Source organism: Aplidium turbinatum, chromosome 7 (genome assembly GCF_918807975.1).
Source record: "Aplidium turbinatum chromosome 7, kaAplTurb1.1, whole genome shotgun sequence".
Taxonomy (NCBI): Eukaryota; Metazoa; Chordata; class Ascidiacea; order Aplousobranchia; family Polyclinidae; genus Aplidium; species Aplidium turbinatum.
In genome coordinates this window covers 10,275,689-10,297,030 of record NC_137478.1, presented here as the reverse complement: position 1 = coordinate 10,297,030, position 21,342 = coordinate 10,275,689, and the positions used below count along the sequence as shown (strand labels likewise).

The 21,342-nt window shown below is 36.7% G+C and overlaps 1 protein-coding gene across 1 annotated transcript in view; it reads right to left on the bottom strand.

Annotated features, from left to right (window-relative positions):
• Positions 1-934: 934 nt before the first annotated feature.
• The window catches only part of LOC145774049 (FH1/FH2 domain-containing protein 3-like), a 45,932-nt gene continuing 25,524 nt past the window's right edge, over positions 935-21,342 (bottom strand). The window contains exons 14-27 of the mRNA XM_082585187.1: positions 20,539-20,609; positions 19,730-19,816; positions 18,456-19,105; positions 17,809-18,081; positions 17,374-17,502; positions 16,910-17,065; positions 14,982-15,164; positions 12,936-13,055; positions 8,039-8,200; positions 7,074-7,264; positions 6,667-6,859; positions 4,286-4,397; positions 2,770-2,934; positions 935-1,461 (exon numbers count right to left, since the gene is read on the bottom strand). Of these exons, the coding sequence (XP_082441313.1) occupies positions 1,397-1,461; positions 2,770-2,934; positions 4,286-4,397; positions 6,667-6,859; positions 7,074-7,264; positions 8,039-8,200; positions 12,936-13,055; positions 14,982-15,164; positions 16,910-17,065; positions 17,374-17,502; positions 17,809-18,081; positions 18,456-19,105; positions 19,730-19,816; positions 20,539-20,609 (2,557 nt within the window). The 3' untranslated portion in view covers positions 935-1,396. The remainder of the gene's footprint in view (positions 1,462-2,769; positions 2,935-4,285; positions 4,398-6,666; positions 6,860-7,073; positions 7,265-8,038; positions 8,201-12,935; positions 13,056-14,981; positions 15,165-16,909; positions 17,066-17,373; positions 17,503-17,808; positions 18,082-18,455; positions 19,106-19,729; positions 19,817-20,538; positions 20,610-21,342) is intronic.

The window sequence follows — 21,342 nt, the reverse complement described above, 5'->3', positions numbered from 1 at the left end:
TGTACTTGAGAGGTTACTGATTTTTTTATTTAATAATTCACTTTGAAAAAAAAGCTTAAGGAAAAAGTCCATGTTCAAAGCTCGTCCACTGCAATTCTATTAATCATACGCAGTGGCGGCTCGTGGTATTTATAGCAGGGGGTGCTGCAACCTGAAGTAGCCTATACGTGAAAGAGCGAGCGCCAAAGGTGCGATGCCAAGGGGTCTAGGGACATGACCCCCATAGATTTTACCTTATTTTAGTGGTATTTCATAAATTCTGAGGCTATTTGAGCAATTAATTTCCTGATGTTCATCAAGTTTAAATAGGCTCTTTTAGCATGTGACCTTTGGCCTTAACTTATTATCGTAAGTCAACAATGAACCTAGGTTACATTTAATGTATAAAAAATCCACCAGGTTTGGTAACCACAAAAATTTATTGGTAGAGCTTTTCTTAAATTTAATTTAACAACACTAATGAAAACCTAGTCTAAGCTTTATTTTTTTGTGGAGAAAGCAAAGCACATTAGTCTAACCATGTAACAGCATCAGTCGCAGCCACCTAATATCGTGCTTGAAAACAACAGTATTTGCAACAGTAGCTAGCCTGACCACGTGACCAGCAACTGCAAAATTTGCAGTTCGAAATTGTGGGATTTGAAGCAACCTGAGCCAAAATATGACGTCACAATTTCTCTTTGTTCTTCTTTTATAAGATCGCAACTGCAGGGCTTGCAGTTCAGAGCTGCCAAATACAAAACTTAAAAAATCATCATATTTTTTAAAACCCAGAAATTATGAAACTTCTAGTCGGTAGGATCTATAGAGAACACGAGAAAAAACGTGAAATTAATAAAAAAAATAAAATACTGAAATGTGCAGGGGGTGCTGCAGTTTTGCAGTTTCTATGGACGAGCCGCCACTGATCATACGGCTAAACAAGCAAAACAGGCTGCTTAAAAGCAAGTTTGTATTATTTGAAAGCAACGGTGTGAACTTCATTTTAAATGATTCGATCCTTGAAAGTACATGCCTACAAAAAATTATTTTACAAAACTCACAACAGTTAGTTGAAATCACAATGGTCCGATCAAAGTAACTTAGTTTAAATTGTTATCGCATTTACGTTGATTCATTATGAAATACAGAAAAACAGTTATCATTTTGCAAAATAGTAGATAAACACACATAAACAAGAAGTCATTGCCGCCTTTCGTTTTAAAACACGTATAGAGTAAATAACAAATGCTTTTTAAAATCAGTATAACAATGTTAAAATTTATGAAATAAATTTTCAATAATTTTTAAAACAAGGTGTAAAATGACAAAAGAAATAGTGTGTGTATTCACGACGTCATCAGTATGTAACACTGAACAAAAATGACGTCATTGAATGAAACAGGAGAGAACGTTTTCAATAGTTTCCCATGATAACTGCTTTTTCTTCATCAGTAAGACCACTTTTTAAAGTCCGGCGCACTGAAAAGAAGAATACAGACTTAGAAAAAGACATTTGTAGACGGCGTCTTCAAAAATCGATGTTTTAGTCTATGATGTTTAACAACTACTTTCCCATTAACACCTTTGGAATAAATTATTTATATGTTTTAAATATATTTTGTAATAGTTGATTTACCTAAAAACACGTAGTAGGCCACAAAATGTTTGGGTAATAAGAAAGGCAACGTAAAAAAAAAGTTGAGTTTATGGTGACCTATATGTTACGGATCCCTTCAAATTTGATCGTTCTTTGCTACTGTTAAATTCTTTATCGATTGTCGATTAATTAATCTCGTGACGTCATCTCGCGGTCACTTTGGAACTGTCTTTTAGATACTGACATCGCTAGAGTCAGGACGTATTTTGCTGTCTCTTAATTACAAGACAGTGGTTGTCTCAATAATTGGTAATCCTTTCATCAACCTCATCACTCGAATTAAGTTGGTCATTGTTTTTCCTTTTAGTGTTTACATCATAGGCTTGAGCTCCAATTATACTGTGTTACCCATCTCCTTTGGTGATTTAACTGAGTGTGGTATTTTAGACAGTGTGGGTGTCAAGTCAGGAATAATTAGGTACAGGTTGACGACTGATCTACCAGACTATCCACTAAAATTAAGAACGTGCAAGCTTCAAACTTGAACCGGAAGCCGATCTGCTACGCTTCATTGCAGTCAGAATCGACTGTATAAATTGATAGTCTGAGTAGTATTTGATAGGCTACATATCATTTTTGTGGATATTTTGTAAAAGTTTTGTGCTATTGTAACCATACAAATCATGGATTAGATTTTGGTACTTGTGCTGGTAATCTGAAAAGCATCTGGCAACACTAACAATATGGAATGATTTTTATTTTTTTAACGTGAAACAGAATTTTGCAGTAATTTGAGATTCAATGATCACAGTTAGGCAATTTGGATGCTCAAACTATCATTTGAAATGGACATTAAGTACATTTAGTCTTAAGTTCAAAATCAAAATTACATCGGCCTTCAGAGATTGTTATAGTTTTGCACGTTGGCAAGGCCTGTGTAGACCACTGTGGTTAAGAAACGCTGGTTTAACGGGACCAGATTGTGCTGAGATAACTTACGGGTCCAAAGTGTACCTTAAAACTGTGCCCAAACTATTACCTCAAAAGCTAGGTTATAGCGGAGGTTAGTATGTTATAAAACCAAAAGTAAATTAAAATCTGCAGAAAAAAAATACAAACGTAAAACAAGCTTAGGTTTACTGTGAAATAATGGTAAAACGAAATCCTAGCCTTTGATACAATTAACTCACATGATTTTCGTTGAGTGTTTCGTGATCGCTTTCTTCGACTCACAGGAGTTGATCGCTCAAGAGGAGCTTGAGTGGCTGTTTTCACAAGTTGCTCCATGATTTCGTCGTCATCGGGTTGAGGGGCTTTCACTGGCTTTCCTGGTGTGGCATCTTTTGACTTTCTTTCTATTGTTGAAAAAGATATAAAGGAAACAATTTGAAGCTTTAAAGTTACTATTTCCCTCAGTGCAGAATTATATTCTCATAACTTTTGTTTATAATGACACAAGTAAACTAATCCATTTTTGACTAAAATGTTTTGGTGGTATCCCAAACGAATTTGTTATCAAGACGAACCCCACAAAAAGCAAGGTTGTATGCTTTTTTATTAATAGCTAGTGGTGTAAGAAAAAGGTTGAGTCAGAATTTTAATTTTTTGTTGAAATGGCAGGTTATTTTCTCAGGCATCTCCTAAAAACTGACATCGGTGGTTTGAACGTTTGTTAGACGTATCTAGAATGAAGATCTCTGCCACTGTGGTAGCCTACTTGGTCACTTGCTCCCCACAATAAAATCTAGAAAAAGACATCTAATTTTTCTCTTTTTGCAAAATGTTCTCGTTCACTTTGCTCACTCAATCCCATTTTATAACCCCAATCGGCGACATTGGGAAAGCAGGGTTTCAGCAGTGGATTTTATAGATAGATATGTTTTACGTGCCCCTCAAAAATTAAGAAAATAATGCAATATTTCTAAGTAATTACATTGTTCATTCAATCAGTTAACAATTAAATTGATTTATCTCAGTGTAAATAGAGGTATGAAGACAAATGTGCCTTGTGCACTATACGAAAAAGTGGGGCTCCCTGAAGGATTTTAGAAATTTTATAGAAAGACTGCACAACATTATACAGACCTTCAACAAAAATTATTGAAATCCTTTTGTGGTCATGAAGAAAAATTATATAAAACATAACTTAGCTTTTAAACGAAACTTGTAACTAAAACCAATACAGAAGTCCAGTTTTAATTTAAAGAGTTTGGTCAAATAGCCTACAAAGTGTACGTCTTCGACAAAAAATGTTATTGGGCCTGAAACCACAATCGAACAAAGTGGTAACGAGATGTCTTTGTTACATGAATGCCATGTCAAAGCCATGTCTTTGTTATATGAATGCCATGTTACGAGCCTAACATCACCGAATCATGCTATGTTTCACGAGATGTAAGTTCCATTGTATGATGACCACATGCATGCATGACCACATGCATGACCACATGCTGTTGCCACATGCATGTGACGCTGGCAGTAGACTATAATACTCCTCTCTTGGGGATTTTCGTACGAAAGGCACTATTTGCTGTATTGGCAAGCTTGAAGTATTGTTATTAAACATACACATATAAAAAACACAGGTTTTTTCAGAAAACGTCTGGCCAGAATGTGCTTCTCTCAAAGTGCATCCAGCCATAGAGATGTGCAGTACGAATTGTGGATTTTGAGATTTTTAAACCATTGCCATCTGTTCAGTCCCACCTCTGTTAGATCGTGATCGTGTGCGTTTCTCAACCCTTGAATCATCAGGTTTGATGGCCTTTTCCATCAGCATCTGTTTCATTTGATCTTCGGTTGTAGAGAACCTCCGTGTCTACAAGTGAAACTACATTGTAAAAATGTTGTTTGATGTAAGATCTTGTTACCTGTAGTGGATCCAATGTATGAGTTTGCTGTTTTTAAAAGAACAAAAGAGAAAATATAAGAATATAAGATTACAAGAAAGAAATCCGAAGGAAACGGACTTACTATATATTCTTCGTCTGAAACCACCGCATCCGAAAGAATATTCTCCTGGAGAAGAAAATGGAAGAAACAGTAAGGACAGGAAAGCAAGAAAAGAGGAACGAGCGTAATAGTATAGAAAATGACAAAGAAGCAAAGCAGTGGTTCATTTAATGTTTCGTTTTAGAAGAATTTTTTTCTGTAATAATACGTCGACGTTGACTACTGGTAAGAAAAATAGCATAAAGTAAGGGACAAATGGCGAGTTTCTGGTGGAATCCTTTGGTCGTGCGCAGTGATGGGCATTATCGGCGATAATTTATCGGCGATAATTATCGGCGATAAATTTTTATCGCTTATCGTTATCGCTTAATTTTTTTTTCAGTTATCGTTTATCGTTATCGCCAAAGGCAATATTTGATTATCGCCGATAATTAATCGCCGATAAATTTTATTTCGGATCAACACACAAGTGGAAAGAACATGAAAAGTAATATTTTTACTAGCCACCTAGTTCATGAAACTAAAATTAAAACCAGTTCTTCTTCAGTGCCTGAAGTGTGTGTGCACAGGTCGTTGTCATGGGAGGGGCACGCCCCCTGCAGCGACGGCCCTGACAACACAATAATTTTTAGAGTTGCAAATTGCAATGCAATGAAATGCATGCAACAAGTCTCTTGTTGTTTTGCTGCAATCGGCAATCGCGAGTGAATTTTACAATTAAAATGTAAGCGCACAGGCGGTACAGATTCCTTTGAAGCGAAGCGAAAGAAATTGGCAAGTGGTTTATGAAAGTGTCGCAATGCGAGGCCGCTTTTACATCGGAAACATGGTCTTTCGCGCCACCATCACTGAAACAAGTCATTGCAGAATATGATATTGCTTGAAGCATTCGACATGCAGACCGACATCACACTTTTTGCATCTTGTAGTAGTTTTTGCATGACAATAGGCGCATCGAGTTGCGTGGTAAAATTATGCTAAATACATTAAGTTTATAACCTTTCTCATTTACCTATGCTGCATAGCCGAGTGGTGAGAGCGTTGGAACGGCAATCGAAAGGGCAGGACACTGTCTTTCGCAGGACACTTAAAGGCATGCCTGAAAGTGGACATGAAGATTGGCTTCCTTGCCTTCCCGTCCACTTAATCTAAATCTTCAACCACCGGGCGTAAGCCTGGATACGACGACGATTTACCTATGCGACATAGCCAACGCTCAATCAAATATTTTTATTCCCACTATTAATACAGTGCCTATATTGTAATTCTTATCTCAACAACTCAGCGTTCTGCCATTGCTTTAATGATGGTGTTCACAAAGAAAACAGAAAAATTTATCTGAAACTATCAGTAAATTACGATAATTATGTTATTGTTCTTGAACAAACACGACTAATTTGACAAGCATGATGGATTTCACAGTATGCACATTTTTACTACCAATAACGCTTAATATTACTGATAAATTTTCAAGCATTTTGCGTTTTTTGGAATTTTTTCAATTATTGCTGACTTTGCTGTAAACAGCCCGTAGAAAGCAAAATACAAAGTTTGGAATTTTTTATGGTATTTTCATTTGATTTAAATATTTTGCCTACTGCACGTAAGCGGCAGTGTAACTCAATTGATAAAAGCATCCAACTGGTATCTGAAGGTATAATTATAAGCACGGCGGTTACCTCAGTGGTTTGATTCTGGATCAAGAGGTTGAAGATTCGATACCTACTGCCGCTGTTGCGATTCTATTCATGCATAACTTACAAAAAGTTTTGTCCCTTTACAGTATATTATGTTCGATTTTTCGTCATGTTGATGAAAACAGTTCGTGCTGCATGGGATGGTGCAGCGCTAATCAAGAAAAAAAAATTATCGTTATCCGACATTATCGGCGATAATTTATCGTTTATCGTTATCGCTTAACTTTTTTTTGATTTATCGTTTATCGTTATCGCTTTAGGCATTTTTCGTTTATCGATTATCGTTATCGCTTAACTGAAAAATGAGTTATCGCGCCCAACACTGGTCGTGCGTGCAGTAGAAAAGCACGACAGATGAAAAGTTATAGTCAAGTTCACCAATCTTAGATTAATGAGATGAAAAGGTTTAAACCTTGTAAATAAACACATGCTACTCGCCTCCATGATCATTTTCCCTCTGGTCCGATTTCTCTCTCCTTTCTGATGTTTCTTTTTTCTTTGTGATTCCACTCTCTCTTTCGAGGTGCGGTATTCGAGAGCGAATTCAGAAATCATTCGAGTAAAACCTTGAATCGTCGTTTCTTTTACCGCTTTTGGAGAAGACCCAAAATAAAGCAATAAAGCACGAAATCTAAAGTTAAAGCAAAACATTGATTTCATGCTATTTGTGCTACGAAAATTTCGACCAAACTGTACAAAAAGCGACTTCAGTGCCTTTTAAGAGGCGATGATTATAAATATAAAAATGTAGAAAGAAGATTTTTTTTACTAAATACTGTTGCATGCAATAAATTGAACGTATTTTCCAAGTTTCCTTTCTTGTATAAGTAGAAAATTTTACTTACCTGTTCACCAGCCTTGAATGAATCATCTTTAGTCTAATTATTTTTTGTGCGCATGATATTAAAAACTCTGAAAGCTTTGAACGGAACGCAGCTTTGGATTCGTGCTTAGCGATCAACTTGAGATAATCCCAGGAATTTTTACATCTGTTCTCCAATGCTTGCAGTGTCTCTTCCAGCACCTCAAAATCTATCTAGAATTGGGAAAACTGTGTGACTGATGTTATTATTTTATGAATTTTAAATGATTGAGAAAAGTTACTTGCATGGGAGCTTAAAAGTTTTTTTTGCATGAATTTTAATGTAATGTTTTTCTCACAAGCTTCATTGTAGGAGGGAAATCTTTAAAGTTAGTTTTAAATTGAAAAAGCTCCAACTTTAATCTTTTTTGCAATCTTAAATATTTTACGTTCCATAAAAATGGAAAACACGTTTTGCGATGTGACAACCTGAAAGCAAAGCCGAGGAAATAGGTTGTCACGCATACACAATAGCTCACACCGCAGTGAGATCAGACGTGCTTTTTCAAAACACGTTTTGAAGCAATCACAATTAGGGAAATTTCTAATAAGGGTGACATTAGTTAAACGTCCGGCAATGATAGATACATTGATGTAATTCAGTATTTTTGTTTTGTTTATGTGGGATATTTCCTGTTCATTACCCTACAATTATTTTGTACCTGCCACACAAATGCACAGCTCTTGTAAATTTGGAAGTTTCCAGCAATAATATTTAGCTTAAAAAATTAATTTTGTAATTGAAATTTACAGATTTTAGAGAAATCTCACGACCTTTTGAAAAATTCACACGCTGCTTTATTTTTGACGCAAACGTATTAAGCGAATTAACATAGAAAGCCAACAAGCTAATTATACAGTAAAGTTTTCAAAATTTATGATTTCATAACTTTTCGTGATTTTGGGGCAGATGTATAAAATTTATATCGATAGGTTAAAACAGCTTACCCTTGAACATCTTGTGAGAGAGCCCAACTCAGAGTAAAGATCACTTGCATCCGGGTATTTCTCCAGGACACAATGAGTCACATGATGCAGGAGTGACTGCTTGTGCGTGGTATCTTTAACTTCCGGGACTTTTGTCAGATATGAAATATCAAATCCTTTGACCTGACACGGTAAAATAACGTAAGCTTGCTTAAATATTGCAAGTTGCGCCATTAGGTATGTTGGTAAGATGATGCGTGTTGAAATATTCAAGAGATTTAAATAATACATTAAATACTACTAACACTACAAAAAGTGCTCAATGCAAAGCAAAAAGCCAAGCAGAGCGAATTACATCAAATATAGTTACTATTAACTAAAAACCTCTACAGCCTGTTTCACCCTAAAAGGGAGACCATCAGAAGGTCCTTATTCAAATAGAAAAATAAAAAATAGAATTTTTTTATTTGAATAAGGACCTTCTGATGATCATCCCAAGTAAAGGCTAAACAGTAGGGTGTTTCATTTTTTCACCACTTTTGAAATTCAAAATGCCTGGGGTCCCATCTGGTGGTATTTTGGGTAAAAAGTTTACACCCCAAATTTTTTTCAATTATGACGTCATATTGAGGTGGTCCACAAGGTTTAAAATTTTTGGGCCTCAAAACCTCGGAATTTGGTTGTATCTCCAGAACCACTCATCATAGATCGACAAAATTAGTGTCAAAGTGCGCAGAAGGGTCGGTTTCCTATACCTGATGTAGAGAATATTAAGGTCTATCTGCTTCAGAAAAAAAGTTATTTAAAAAAATCTGATTTTCGGTCTATTTTCTCCTGATGAACAAAGATCAGGTGATCAAGATAAAGTTTTTCTGTATTTTTTCACTCTTGGAAGCTGCTATTGCGTAATAAAAGTCCTTGTTCGTTTTGTAAAAGATGAAACGGTAATGTATTACTATTATAATGTAGGCCTAACCGTTGAGGAAGAGGTATGCTGTTCACCTGCTTTAGATTTTTATCTATCTGTGTCATTATGGCAAGAGGTCAAGTATTAGTAAGTAGATGCAAAACTCCAAGGAATTGGAGAGAAATGTGCTTCTCCTTAATTCAGACATAGTCAGTCACTATTTTTACTTGAGGAAGAAAGTACTAGCCGAAACTAATCCTAAGTTTTTGAAGAAAATACCCCATTCGAAAGATGAACTGGTGAAAGATGCAGTTGGCATATGGAACAAAGCTGGTCTTCCAGTGGTTAGCAAACAGAGAATTGAAGCGAAGTTAAAAGACGTGATAGAGAAGTACAATACAGCAAGAAAGAAGGAAATGAAACGCAGAGGTAATGAGGTTAATCAAGAATGGTAACAGAACTTGTTCGATATTATGTGCATGCAAGTGTTCGATCTCCGAAAATCCGGTTGTTTTTCCAAAGACACTCTCTTGCAGCTGTGAACTCGAAAACCGAGTCCAGGAGAAAGAAATTGCTTTCTTGAACCATCAGAGAAAAGATTGAAAAATGTTTATCGGTGGCATAGATGTCAACCATGTAGAAAAGGCTTTGGAACGGGAAAATCATAAAAGGAGGTGGGAAACAAGCGGTGAAGACAAACGAGCACTTCCGGCATACAATCTGCTTAAGCATCGGCACTACTATGTTCGAAACAAAGAAAAAGAAATGAAGCAGTTAGATATCTACACCGCAACGAAAGCGAATCTGATGGGGCTATGAATTGGGAAGATGATAAGGAATACGAGCCTCTGAAACCAGCTGTTAGGTGAAAATGTACAAGAAAGTACATTCTTTTTCAATAAATGATAGAAGTTGTGTACCTGCTGATCGTAGGATGACTTCGGTACGCCAGCAGTCAGATCTTATGAGGTCGGTTCTTGGAAAAGATCAAATAGCTGCATCACCTTCGACAGTATACCGCCAATCCCAATAACAAAAAAACAAGAGAAAAGTCTCTGATCAAAAGTGAGAACCTTCTCAACTCAGCTTCTGCCATGCAGTTATGTTATTTTGGGCGCGTTGTCGATAAAACAGATTGATACGTTTTCTTGGGTCAACTTGTTGATGATAATCGCATGAAGCACGAAAGTGTGCTTGCTGTTAAATTATTTCCCAAAAGTGTGTCGGTCACTGCAGAACTGATTTTTGACACTATCATCCAGTAGGCTTGCAAAGTTCATCTATCTCAAGTATATTCAGTCATGGCTGATACGATTGCTCTCAACACAGGAAAAAAGTCCGGAGTCAATACTCGACTGGTCAATTATTTTAATGATGAATTTGGTCATGATATTCATACCCTTGAATGCATGTTCCACATAAACGAAATATATCTTCTCCATGTTATTTCTTTTGTGGACGGCGCCAAGAAGGGTCCTGGAGCAATCAAGATGGGGTGTTGCTTAACCAGATAGTAAGACTAGACAAGCCAAGTGCTGGAACCTTAACATCAACTGACCAGTTGAACGTTCCTTCAATTATCACCGTTTCATCTCTTGCAAAACGAACAAGGACTTCTATTACGAAATAGCAGCTTCCAAGAGTGAAAAAATACAGAAAAACTTTATCTTGATCACCTGATCTTTGCTCATCAGGAAAAAATAGACCGAAAATCAGATTTTTTTAAATAACTTTTTTTCTAAAGCAGATAGACCTTAATATTCTCTACATCAGGTATAGGAAACCGACCCTTCTGCGCACTTTGACACTTATTTTGTCGGTCTATGATGAGTGGTTCTGGAGATACAACCAAATTTCGAGATTTTGAGGCCCAAAAATTTCAAACCTCGTGGACCACCTCAATATGACGTTATAATTGAAAAAAATTTGGGGTGTAAACTTTTTACCCCAAATACCACCAGATGGGACCCCAGGCATTTTGAATTTCAAAAGTGGTGAAAAAATGAAACACCCTACTAAACAGGCTGTAGAGGTTTTTAGTGAATAGTAACTATATTTGATTTAAGAGATAAATAATACATTTTATTTCGCTTGGTGTTAGCGGGGTGTATTGCACACTCCTTGGTGTACCATATGTTGTAGGTGTACCGAGGACTTCATAGTTACCCTCATTCTAAATAAATATGCTAAACGATATAAGTTATAAACAGCAGTTTATTCAAAAAAAACGATGCACTCTTTATGGCAAAGATTCAATATACGTAGTGTATCAGCGTTTTTTTTTTAACCTGGGAGATGCGACGATATTGATCAAAGGTCTCTCAAACCATACAGAGCTCAGAAAGTTATAAGATCTTTGCACCTATCCCTTTGCCAGTCAGTTTTTCACGCAAAATAACAGCACTAAGTCAAAGAAATGGTAAACATAATACAAAATTGGCATTATCTAATAAACAACTGCCACACAATATCTAATGATAGTGTGGCACAATTCGTGCGACACTGATGACTCTAAAAAAACGAAACGCTGGAGTAGTATCGTTATTTCTTTTTTCCCATAATGTTGTTTCGTATGAGGACGTTGTTGCATTGGTGGTTGTGAGGTATCTTCCTTGAAGCTTGGTTTCTGGGCACTCCAATAGTAGATGGTCTGTGAACTGATTTGGGGCGTTGCATTTTGAATAGTTTGGTTGAGTTGTTACCTCCCATCGGTAAAAGTTGTTGTTTGTTTTAGTTTGCTTTGTTCTTATGCGGTTTGCAGTGGACCATAATAGTCTGATAGCCGTGTCTTCGCATCATACATTCCTTTCATTATTATTATTTTTTTGCTATAATGCAACTCTGTCTCTAGTCTGATCATAACATTGATAAAGTTATGTTCGAAAGCAGGATTCGTATAATACATTCCACTATCGAACATAACTTTATCAATGTTGTGATCATACTAGAGTTTCACAACAGCAAAATAGTAAAGATAACAAAATAACGAAAACAATGTATTTTATTTCATGTGGAGGCCAGATAGATAAAGTAAAATAGTTTAGTCATGTTATCGGCAATGCAAAATGCTACTTTAATGATCTCGATCTAATCATGAAACCACGCGATTTTGGTCACGTTTTTCAAGCAGGGACTCGTCTGCCAGTTCCATGTACCGAAACTATACTCTTCAGGCTATCTGTGACCTTTCACGTACAATGTATATGCGATTCACGTCTGCATGACGAATGACAGAGAATGGATTGGGAATTCCACGAAGTTTCAATTTTATTCATTGGGAAGGAAGTGAACTAACATCAAAATTTGTAATTTCTTCAAGTAAATCTTTCTTCTGAGCAAGCTATTGCAAGCACAGCTTATCACCAGCTCGTCAAAAAACAGTTTGTAAAATTAGAAATTGAAAAAATCTGCAACATTTCAAGCCTATGTAGGTTACTTCCGCACACAGTAAAAATTAAATGACTTTACAACTTTTATTTATAATTTGACAGAAAATACCTAAAAAGGCATCATCAGTTGCAAACAGAAGCCTACTGTTTCGAACTTTAGGTTCTTTTACGTGCAGTGAAATAGAATAGAAATTTAAAATTGATCATTAGATTTTAATAAATTTAATTAGAATAGGCTACTAGATTTTGCAAAATTACCGTGAGCACAAACTTATAATGAAGTAGCCAAAGTTGGACCATCGCTTGAAACAACATTCAACGTGATGGATATATCGTCCAAGAAGTAAAAACGATCTCGAAGCATATTAGTGGTATTTTTTTAACTAGAAAATTACAGTGACATCTCACAGAAACAATACAAAGCATCTCAGAGAAAGAAAATACATCTCACAGAAAGAAAACCATACAAAATATTCCAAACTATCTTTATTTAAACATGCTTTTATTCAAGAAAAATTGCAATCGTACAAAAAATATTTTACATTTTGCAGTGTTGATTAACTACCCAAACGTTCATCTTCAGCTCACAGTAAGTAACAGCAATGCGACGAGCCTAAGTCACCTTTGTATTGTTGAGAAGATTTCCGATCGCTTTCAAAGTCGCCAAGATCCGACGAAGTGTTTTGTTCGACTTCAATTCATCAATCCCATCTTTGAGATCTTGTAACGGTTCGGCAACTTCCTGCGATGAATGTATGTTGACTTTGATGAAGTGCAATTGTGACAATTGTTAAGCCACATGCATAATAATATACAGTCAAACATTTACAATAATACACAATACAGACATTCGGTCAAGCAAACCAGAATCTGCGCAAAAGTTGATAAGTCGCATGGTATTTAAATGAGAATCACTTTTTTGGGATCATCAGTGGAGAGCTTAACTGTTCCTAGCAGAGTGTCCCATAGGCCATACCGCTGCTATCCCTGTAGTCACCACTCGCCAGTCAACACAAATTGAGGTGGATTAGAAAAAATTGTTTTAATGTATGCAAAAGATAAAACTCTACAGTAATATTAGTAAAACTATAGAGTATCAAATACCTGTTAATGTAATATTGATTCATTCTACAAGAAACCAAAGACTCTGGCAAGAGCAAAGTGACATATAACATTGCATCAAAACTCCCTATTCGAAAGCATTGAACAATAAGGTGTTGCGGTCGTGATTCAAGGCACAAAACACTATCTGCAGTCTACTGAAATACGCTTCATAATAAAATGATTTTGTACCATCAAAGTATGCTGAAAAAGTAAAGAAACAAAGTGAAGCTTCCTTTGAACAGAAGGGTATTTCTTCTGCGCAGAACAGAAAACGTTCTGAGGTCATTTGCATGAACCCGATACTTCTTTTTACCCATCAGGCCTATCAATACCGGTGGCCACACAATCCTTAAAGTAGTGTTATGTTGCAAAATTGATAATATTTGCAAACTTTGCCACGCAAGCTATTTCGTGTACAGCTGCTGGTTAGACACGTGTAGAAGAATGATATACATGTAGTTTATGACAGATCGTAATTAAAATGAATTTGAGAAGCATTCTCGTTAAAGTGGGCAACTCCCAATCAATTTAACGTTACTAGTCAAAGACAAGTAAGATTATTAAAAGAAAGTTTACCACATAAAAGAATTTTAAATTTTATCGCAATGTGTCTAGGGTGAGAAGAAGTACCAGCTCTAATTTTCCATATCAGCTCAAAATATTCAATTTTTGAAGCATGCGTTTGGTTGTTAAAGCAAGTATCTCTACCTGGCACGGCCACAAAGTCTCAAATGGTTTCACTGTATTTGATTGTAGAGTTTTTGTTAACCACTCGTCAACAGTCTGATTGGACGTTTTTTATCTTATTTTTTTCTCTTTTCCTACTGCTTCCCCAAGGCAACAAAAAGCTTTTATGTTTCTCGGTAGTCGAGTGTAGCAAAAATTGACAGCGATAGACACGTGTTTCGCCCATGAGGTTGGGCTCATCAGTATCGCACCACTAATTCATGCCACATAGTTCTCAACCGCTGCTTTTGTCAGTCAATTGAATCCTTGCCTTGGTGAAAAGAAAACAACTAAACTAACTGTCGCCAAAGATATGCACTGTTGAGAAGGAGCGATCTTCCTGGCGTCAGCACTACCTGACTATAGAACAACGAGCATTATGTTTTGCTAACCATACCGGTGTAGCCTCCACACTAACCATCAAGACTTTTCCCAAAAACATGTGTTTCTCGGCAGTCGAGTGTAGCAAGAATTGACAGCGATAGACATGTGTTTCGCCCATGAGACATGAGGCTTGAGGCATGAGGCATTGAGGCAACTGCTGCTTTTGTCAGTCAATTGAAAAAAGCTTTTATATCATTACAAGTCAGCAAAAGGCAAAAAATCTTTGAAAATTTCTGTCAGACAGTAGCGGCAATCAAAATCTGCAAAATGAGACAAATCAGGCTCCAGGACCAGGTATTTACAATTAAAACTTTTGAAAGTCATTTGAAATAGTAATCTTAAAAATGATCAAACTAGTTAGGCTAATTTGTTGAAATTTCCGACCACACATTATAACCGTTACAGATCACGCAAGGCATCTGTGTTTGCATCACCAAATTTGAACTTTATTAACCTTTTCGAGGATGTCGTAGTCGAGCTTGAAAGCCCAAAGGTTCAATCTGGCCTCTAGTTCGGAAATTGATGACAACGTCAAAAGAAATTGTTCAGCTGACCCAAGAGCGACATCTGGCGACGCTTGCATTCCTTCTTGTATTGCTGAAATCTCTTCCTCGGTTGGTACCATTGTGAGTAGTTTCTGCAATGAAAGCAGGAAACCTTTGAAACTTTTCTATATTCAGACTTAAAGAGTTTTCTGGGTCAATTTTATCTAATCTAGAAAACTGTTTCTATCAAATGGTACTGCACATTACATAACACCGATAAATGATTGATTCATCCAACATAAAAAATATATGAAGAAAGGCGTTCTTCCCGGCTATCAGCACAAGGCTGATTACTCACTAGCACAGCGAGCAGCAGTAACGCTTCGCTAACCAGAACGGTGTAGCTTCCACGCTAGCCATCAAGACCTCCAATTAAACGTTTAAGTTATTTTGGCAGCCGATTGTAGCATCGAATAGACAGCGATAGACACGTGTTTCGCCCATGAGGCTGGGTTCATCAGTATCGCACCGTATTCTTGCCACTTGAGTAATCGACCGCCGCTTTACCAGTCAGTTTAACTCTTATCTTTGTGGAAAGAAAGAGCCAACAAAACCAGCAGGTGCCTGGGGTGGGTTATATAAAAAAGTATATAAAAAATATACTTTAAGACAAAAATAAACAAAATTGCTAGATTCACTTTTTATCTTGACATAACCAACTAATGAAAAAATCGCTTAAAACTTAATCAATATCCTGCTTGCAAGATTTCGATGAAACAAAATATTCAAAAAAGTTAGAAACTTAAGATGACGATTGACGATGCTTCTTGCACTAAAAACAAAAATCGAAATATTGTGAAGAAACAAGAAAACTAAATTTGATTAATAGCCTAAATAAATAAATCAAATCATGCACAACTGTTAAAACAAAATTAGTTAACAAGGTGTATCAAAAATTCCAGTTGCAAATGCAGATGCCATTTGAAGAAGACGGGAAATTTTGACAGAACAAGTAAACCTTCAGCAATGTGGTGTTTATAGAACTTTATCAGTAGACAGCAATAAACGTTAGGTAAAGCGCATCGCCTTCTATTCTACTAAGTTATATTTCTGATTTTCTAGCGTAAATTTATAAATTTGATTCACCGAAAGTGGGGCTGCATTTTTTGCTTCGTTGCAGGGCTTTAGAAACCCATACTACCGTGCGTCACTGTTGTGTAAAACAGAACCTAACATAGAAAAAGAAGTAACAGCGAACGTGCACACTTACCCTCACAAAACGGTAGGTTGCATGCAATACATGATTAACTATTATTTTGTGAGAATTTGCAATACGTTATAACGTGAAATGCGAGAAAAACCTTTGCAAACTGATCGTTATACAAAATATTAAAATTGTTTGAGAACCGATAATTAATGTAACATATTAAAACTTTACAGCGGTAGCCTCTTTCAGTAATGGAACAAGCTAACACTGTCTTCACATTTTTTTCACAAAAAAGCCGTAGGCTAGGTAAAGTGAGTCCCATACTTGAATCCAAGCATTGGGGGATGAGAAGATAAAATTTTCATTATGCCTTTGGCACTGAGAGTAGGGTGGCCAGTTCCTTTCTCTCGGCCACCTTTCCTTCAGCAACTACGCCCACCCAATCTATTACACTCTGGGTGGAGGTGAGCGGTATTTTTCAACAACCAGCTTAAGCCGGGAGTGGAACCAGGATTGCATGGTTGGAAAGCGAGCACCTTATCCGCTGCGCCATCCCACCGCTCATAACAAACCCTAAAATGGTTATAACATGCCCAAATGAAGCGCTTTGTCGACTGGCATTGATAAGTAGCTTATATAAGCAACCCCCCCCTAAAAAAAAGATAAGAGCAATATTAAATACAACAATACCTCTATTTGCTCTTTAGCGAGCGCAAATTCGTCCATATTAATGATGGCTGACTTAATCGTCCTTGGTGGGGGAAGAACAGTAAGTCCAATGTTGATCGCGTTTGATCTTTTCACTTCCAAAACCCTCAGTTCATTTCGCTTTTCTGTTTGTTGTTTCTGTGAAAAAAAATAATAAAACTTGTCTAGTTGTGAGAATAGGAAAGTTTATTAAGAATAACGCTGCAGTAGGTCAACGTCAAAGATGTGGTTACAACTTACAAAGCAACATTTGATCGTTTTCACAACGCAACGCGGCGGGTATTGGGCCTATCAATGCTGGATTTAGCGTCAAGCCGATTTCTAAAGGTACATCAAATTTCAACTAAGCTTTCATTTGCAGCGTTGAGGTCAGAGAGGAACAAACAAAGAATTTGTATTTTTTATCACTTTCATACTATACGTTTGTTGGATGATAACGATATTACCTTCTGTGCTACGTCTTTCGTTTTAAGGAGAAAAAGATTGATGAATTTTTCAGCTTCAACTTCAACGTCGTCGATGTCCGTCCAAACGTTCGATCTTTCAAGGATTTTGTTGTCAGGCGGATGAGAAGCCTAAAACGGAAAAAAAGTGCAAGTGTTGACATAACAAGGCACATTGTACAGCCAAATAACCTGCTTAATTTCTTTCTCTCAATACATCAACGCCTTTAAGTGTGTGTGCTTTGAAGCATACCTAATCTTACTATTATTCTAAACACAACAAGTTTGTCCAAAAATAATAAGTGTTATTATTAACCTTGCGTAACACGTTCCCGATTCATGAATCCTTGTGATTTTAATACGTTTATATTTAAATTGATACAATAGGAAGTGCAATAAATGCAACCTTATAGCAATATCAAAACTACAATATTTTACTTCTTTCCAAAACAATCTAACTGTTCTCGGCTTGGCTGGAGAAGATTGGTTAGTCGGTGGTGACATCGGAGCAACGGGAGGTGGTGGTGGAGCTAATCCTGGAGGAGGTGGCGGTGGAGGAGGAACTCCCATGGGAGGAGGAGGAGGAACTCCACCAAAACTAGGAGGAGGATGGATACCATGATGTGAGTGTCCTGGCACAGGAGCTAAGTGATCAACATCATCTAAAGCGGTGAGTCCGGAGAAATCGAAACCTTCGATGACAAGGTCTTCCTGCATTCATGAACAAAATCCAGTGATGTCTTGTTGAATAGTAGACATGTGATCAGATCACACGCTTTAACTATTTTTCAGCAAACCCAAACTCGGCCAGTCAATCAAACATTGATGTGATACGATATAGCGTGGTTGAGACCTTGACTTGACATGTCAAAAACGTCACATATTGGTGCAAGGTGCGTATTGATGCTTCTTGGTGCAAGTGATATTCAGGCATTACATTTTTATTTTGTCACAAGCAATACGAACAGGAGCACCTTATACGAAACGTGAAATAATGTATCGAAAGTATAGTTGCTAAATTTTACTGAAATCATTTGAAATAATATTAAAATGAAGCTTATAAATAAAACGAAACTAATACTGACGTGGTTACTTTGAGCTGTCAACTTTTCCCACATGATGTCGCTGTCTTTTTTCACAATCGGGGAAGGTGGTTCGACTACCACAATTTCTTTTTCCTGGGGCTCAGAGGGCTTTAAGCCTTTTACCAAGTTCATTGAAGTCCCTTTAAGCTTTTCAGCCATTTCTTTAACACTGATCGAAGTTTCGCTGGGTTCATTCTCTGTCGAAGCCGTTTCATCTGACCCCTCGTCACTTTCGGTTTGTTTTGATGCCACTGCTTGGTTGGCATACAGCATGTCCATTAGCAGCTTTTGATCGGTAGTGATTACATCACTAGATCGGTTAATTCTTGATTTTTCTCCGGAAAACTTGACTTCCGAAAGCGGCAAAGGTTCCGTCGGTCTGTCAAGCCTTGAAAAAGGCTTTTCGGGTTCACTTTTATGTAGTTGTAAACTCAAGTCACCATTGTTCTTCTTCGCTGGGGCTGAGACTGAAGTAGGTAAAGGCGGTTTTGACGTATGGTCATGATGACGTCGTCGCTGACGTGTGGATCTAACAATGTCACTTTTCATTTCAGATTCGGGAGACATTTTTTTTTGTTCATTTTGTTTTTGTTCCTGCTGAAGTGACTCATCTTGCTGCTGTTGTTGTTGCAACTCTTGCAGTTTCTTTTCTACAAAATAAGATTTTTTGCAATTTTATAAAATATTCGCTGCAACTACACCAACTACGCTTTTGAATTATAATTAAACTTATCAAAATAAACAATTTCAAACTTGATTTCTTGCTGAACGTTTCATTCGCACAAAATAAACTAACGCAGAATACGAGATATGTTAAAAAAGTAATTGCAAAACGAGACAAAGGGAGTAAGGGAGATAAAAAAAAGTGGAAGGTTTTCATACTTCAATGGCTTGAACCAAGAACAGGGGTAAACTTGAAATTATTTGTAAAAACAAATTGCCGGCGATAATTCCTGGTGTAACAACGATCATTTTATATTGGGTTTATTGTTACACAATAAGCTTTAATGAAATTATTTATTACAGATAAAACAGACATTTGGAGACAGCAAAAAATTATGTAGTCACAGAGTTATCTATTCCCAATTTTGAAAGCAATTAAGTGTCAACAAGACCGAGACAAAGTCTTTCGATAGAACGCAGGATTTTCATTAGAATCAAAACAGACTGAAAGACAAAACGGTGAAATGTTTACATGAGACGTTTGAAAGAGAGCATATAAAGATATACCACGCAGGAAGCTTGGCAATCCTTCGCATGAAGCAGCTGCTTACCCATTTTTCTTTTTTCCAGAACCTTGCTCGTGGAAGTTCTAGTGGGTGGGAGAGGGGGAGGGCTTGACATACTTTTCCCATTCACCACTGGAAGGCAAACAAATACATTAAAAAAGTGAATGAAATGTTTGAAGTAAGATCATTTCTCAACATTCTCTACGCTCCAAAAGAATAACACTTTAGCACAATGTCAAGGAAATTGCTTTACATTTCCCTTGTGTCGTTGAGCTATAGAGTTTATGTTTTAGTAAAATTCAAATGTAGTTTACATGTTTGATATCCTTCAGTAGGATAAACACGCGCTTTTTGTCCGCCTTTATCATTTGGTCGGCTGTCTGGTTAAGTGGTGACAGTGACAGCACGGGAGACCACCGGTCCGATGCTAACCGAGAATATACTACTGTGCCTTGCTAAAACACATAAAGATAAACACTAAAATTTGCTCTCCTGTCTTCCTGTCTATGCAGTCTCAATCTTCACCACCGGGCATGAGATTCAATACGAACGGTATGAAAACAAGATTGAAGTCTTAAATAAATTCAATCAATCTACACCCAGTTCAACCCAGTTATACGAGAACATAGCAATTCTACAGATATTGATTTTTGTTTCTGAAGACTTTTATTGCTAACAGAACAAGAATAAAAAATTCTGGTAGCTTTTTCGTACATTTAACAGTTGTAAGTTTGGCATTGCAAACAAGAGTCAGCAATCGCTACTTACAACTTTTGAAAGCTGCAATATACGAAAACAACACGTGCTCCATTGAAAACGTTTATGCAAGGCCACAGATGTTGTAAGATACTCACTCCCATTCTGCTGGAGGGGCTGTCCGTTTGGTGTGGGTGACGTTTCGTCGTTTTCCGCATTAAGGTTTCGCCTGCAAAAAGTAATATCATACACAGTGTAAGAAAACCAGGAAAGGTATTTGATTTTTCCATCACACAAAACTTTGTTTCATTGTAAAATTTAAAAATATTGTATGATTGATGGTGAGATCTTTATCTTCGGACTGTAAAAGTCACTTTGAAAGGTTGTGCCTGGCAGTTTCGCATAACCTTTGAATTACTGACGGAGGTTCAGTCCCGACATCGTCAGAACAAAAATATTTCACTGGTTGAAGTGTCTGTGTCGGTAAATAATTCCATCCATTGGGTGCTGCTGGATAAAAAGTTGTCTATAAAAAGTATTTTATTTAAAATTACAAGTTCGAGATCCCACCACAATATTACTGCGCTTGTAGCTTAAGTATTTCAGAACCTTTAGATAAAAGTAATAAATTAATATAATTTAACTCATTGGTTTGACAAACGACGATAGATTACAGCTAATACATTTAATCTATTTTATGGAAGTTAAAACGAAGCACAAAATGTTGAAAAATCATCTGTATTTATTGTTAGGTGTTAATTTAATGCAAGATGTTAAGATAGCAATGTTGTTAGTGGATGCAATCATGCAATGTGCCAATCAAATACATCACTGAGATATGAGAACCTGACAATGCCCATGTTGACTTACGTTGATCTGACGTCACTACATCGACAAAAAATTTATGCCCAGAGTAATAAAAACAGGAATAACAGATTAAAATATGTCCAATATAAAGAGCC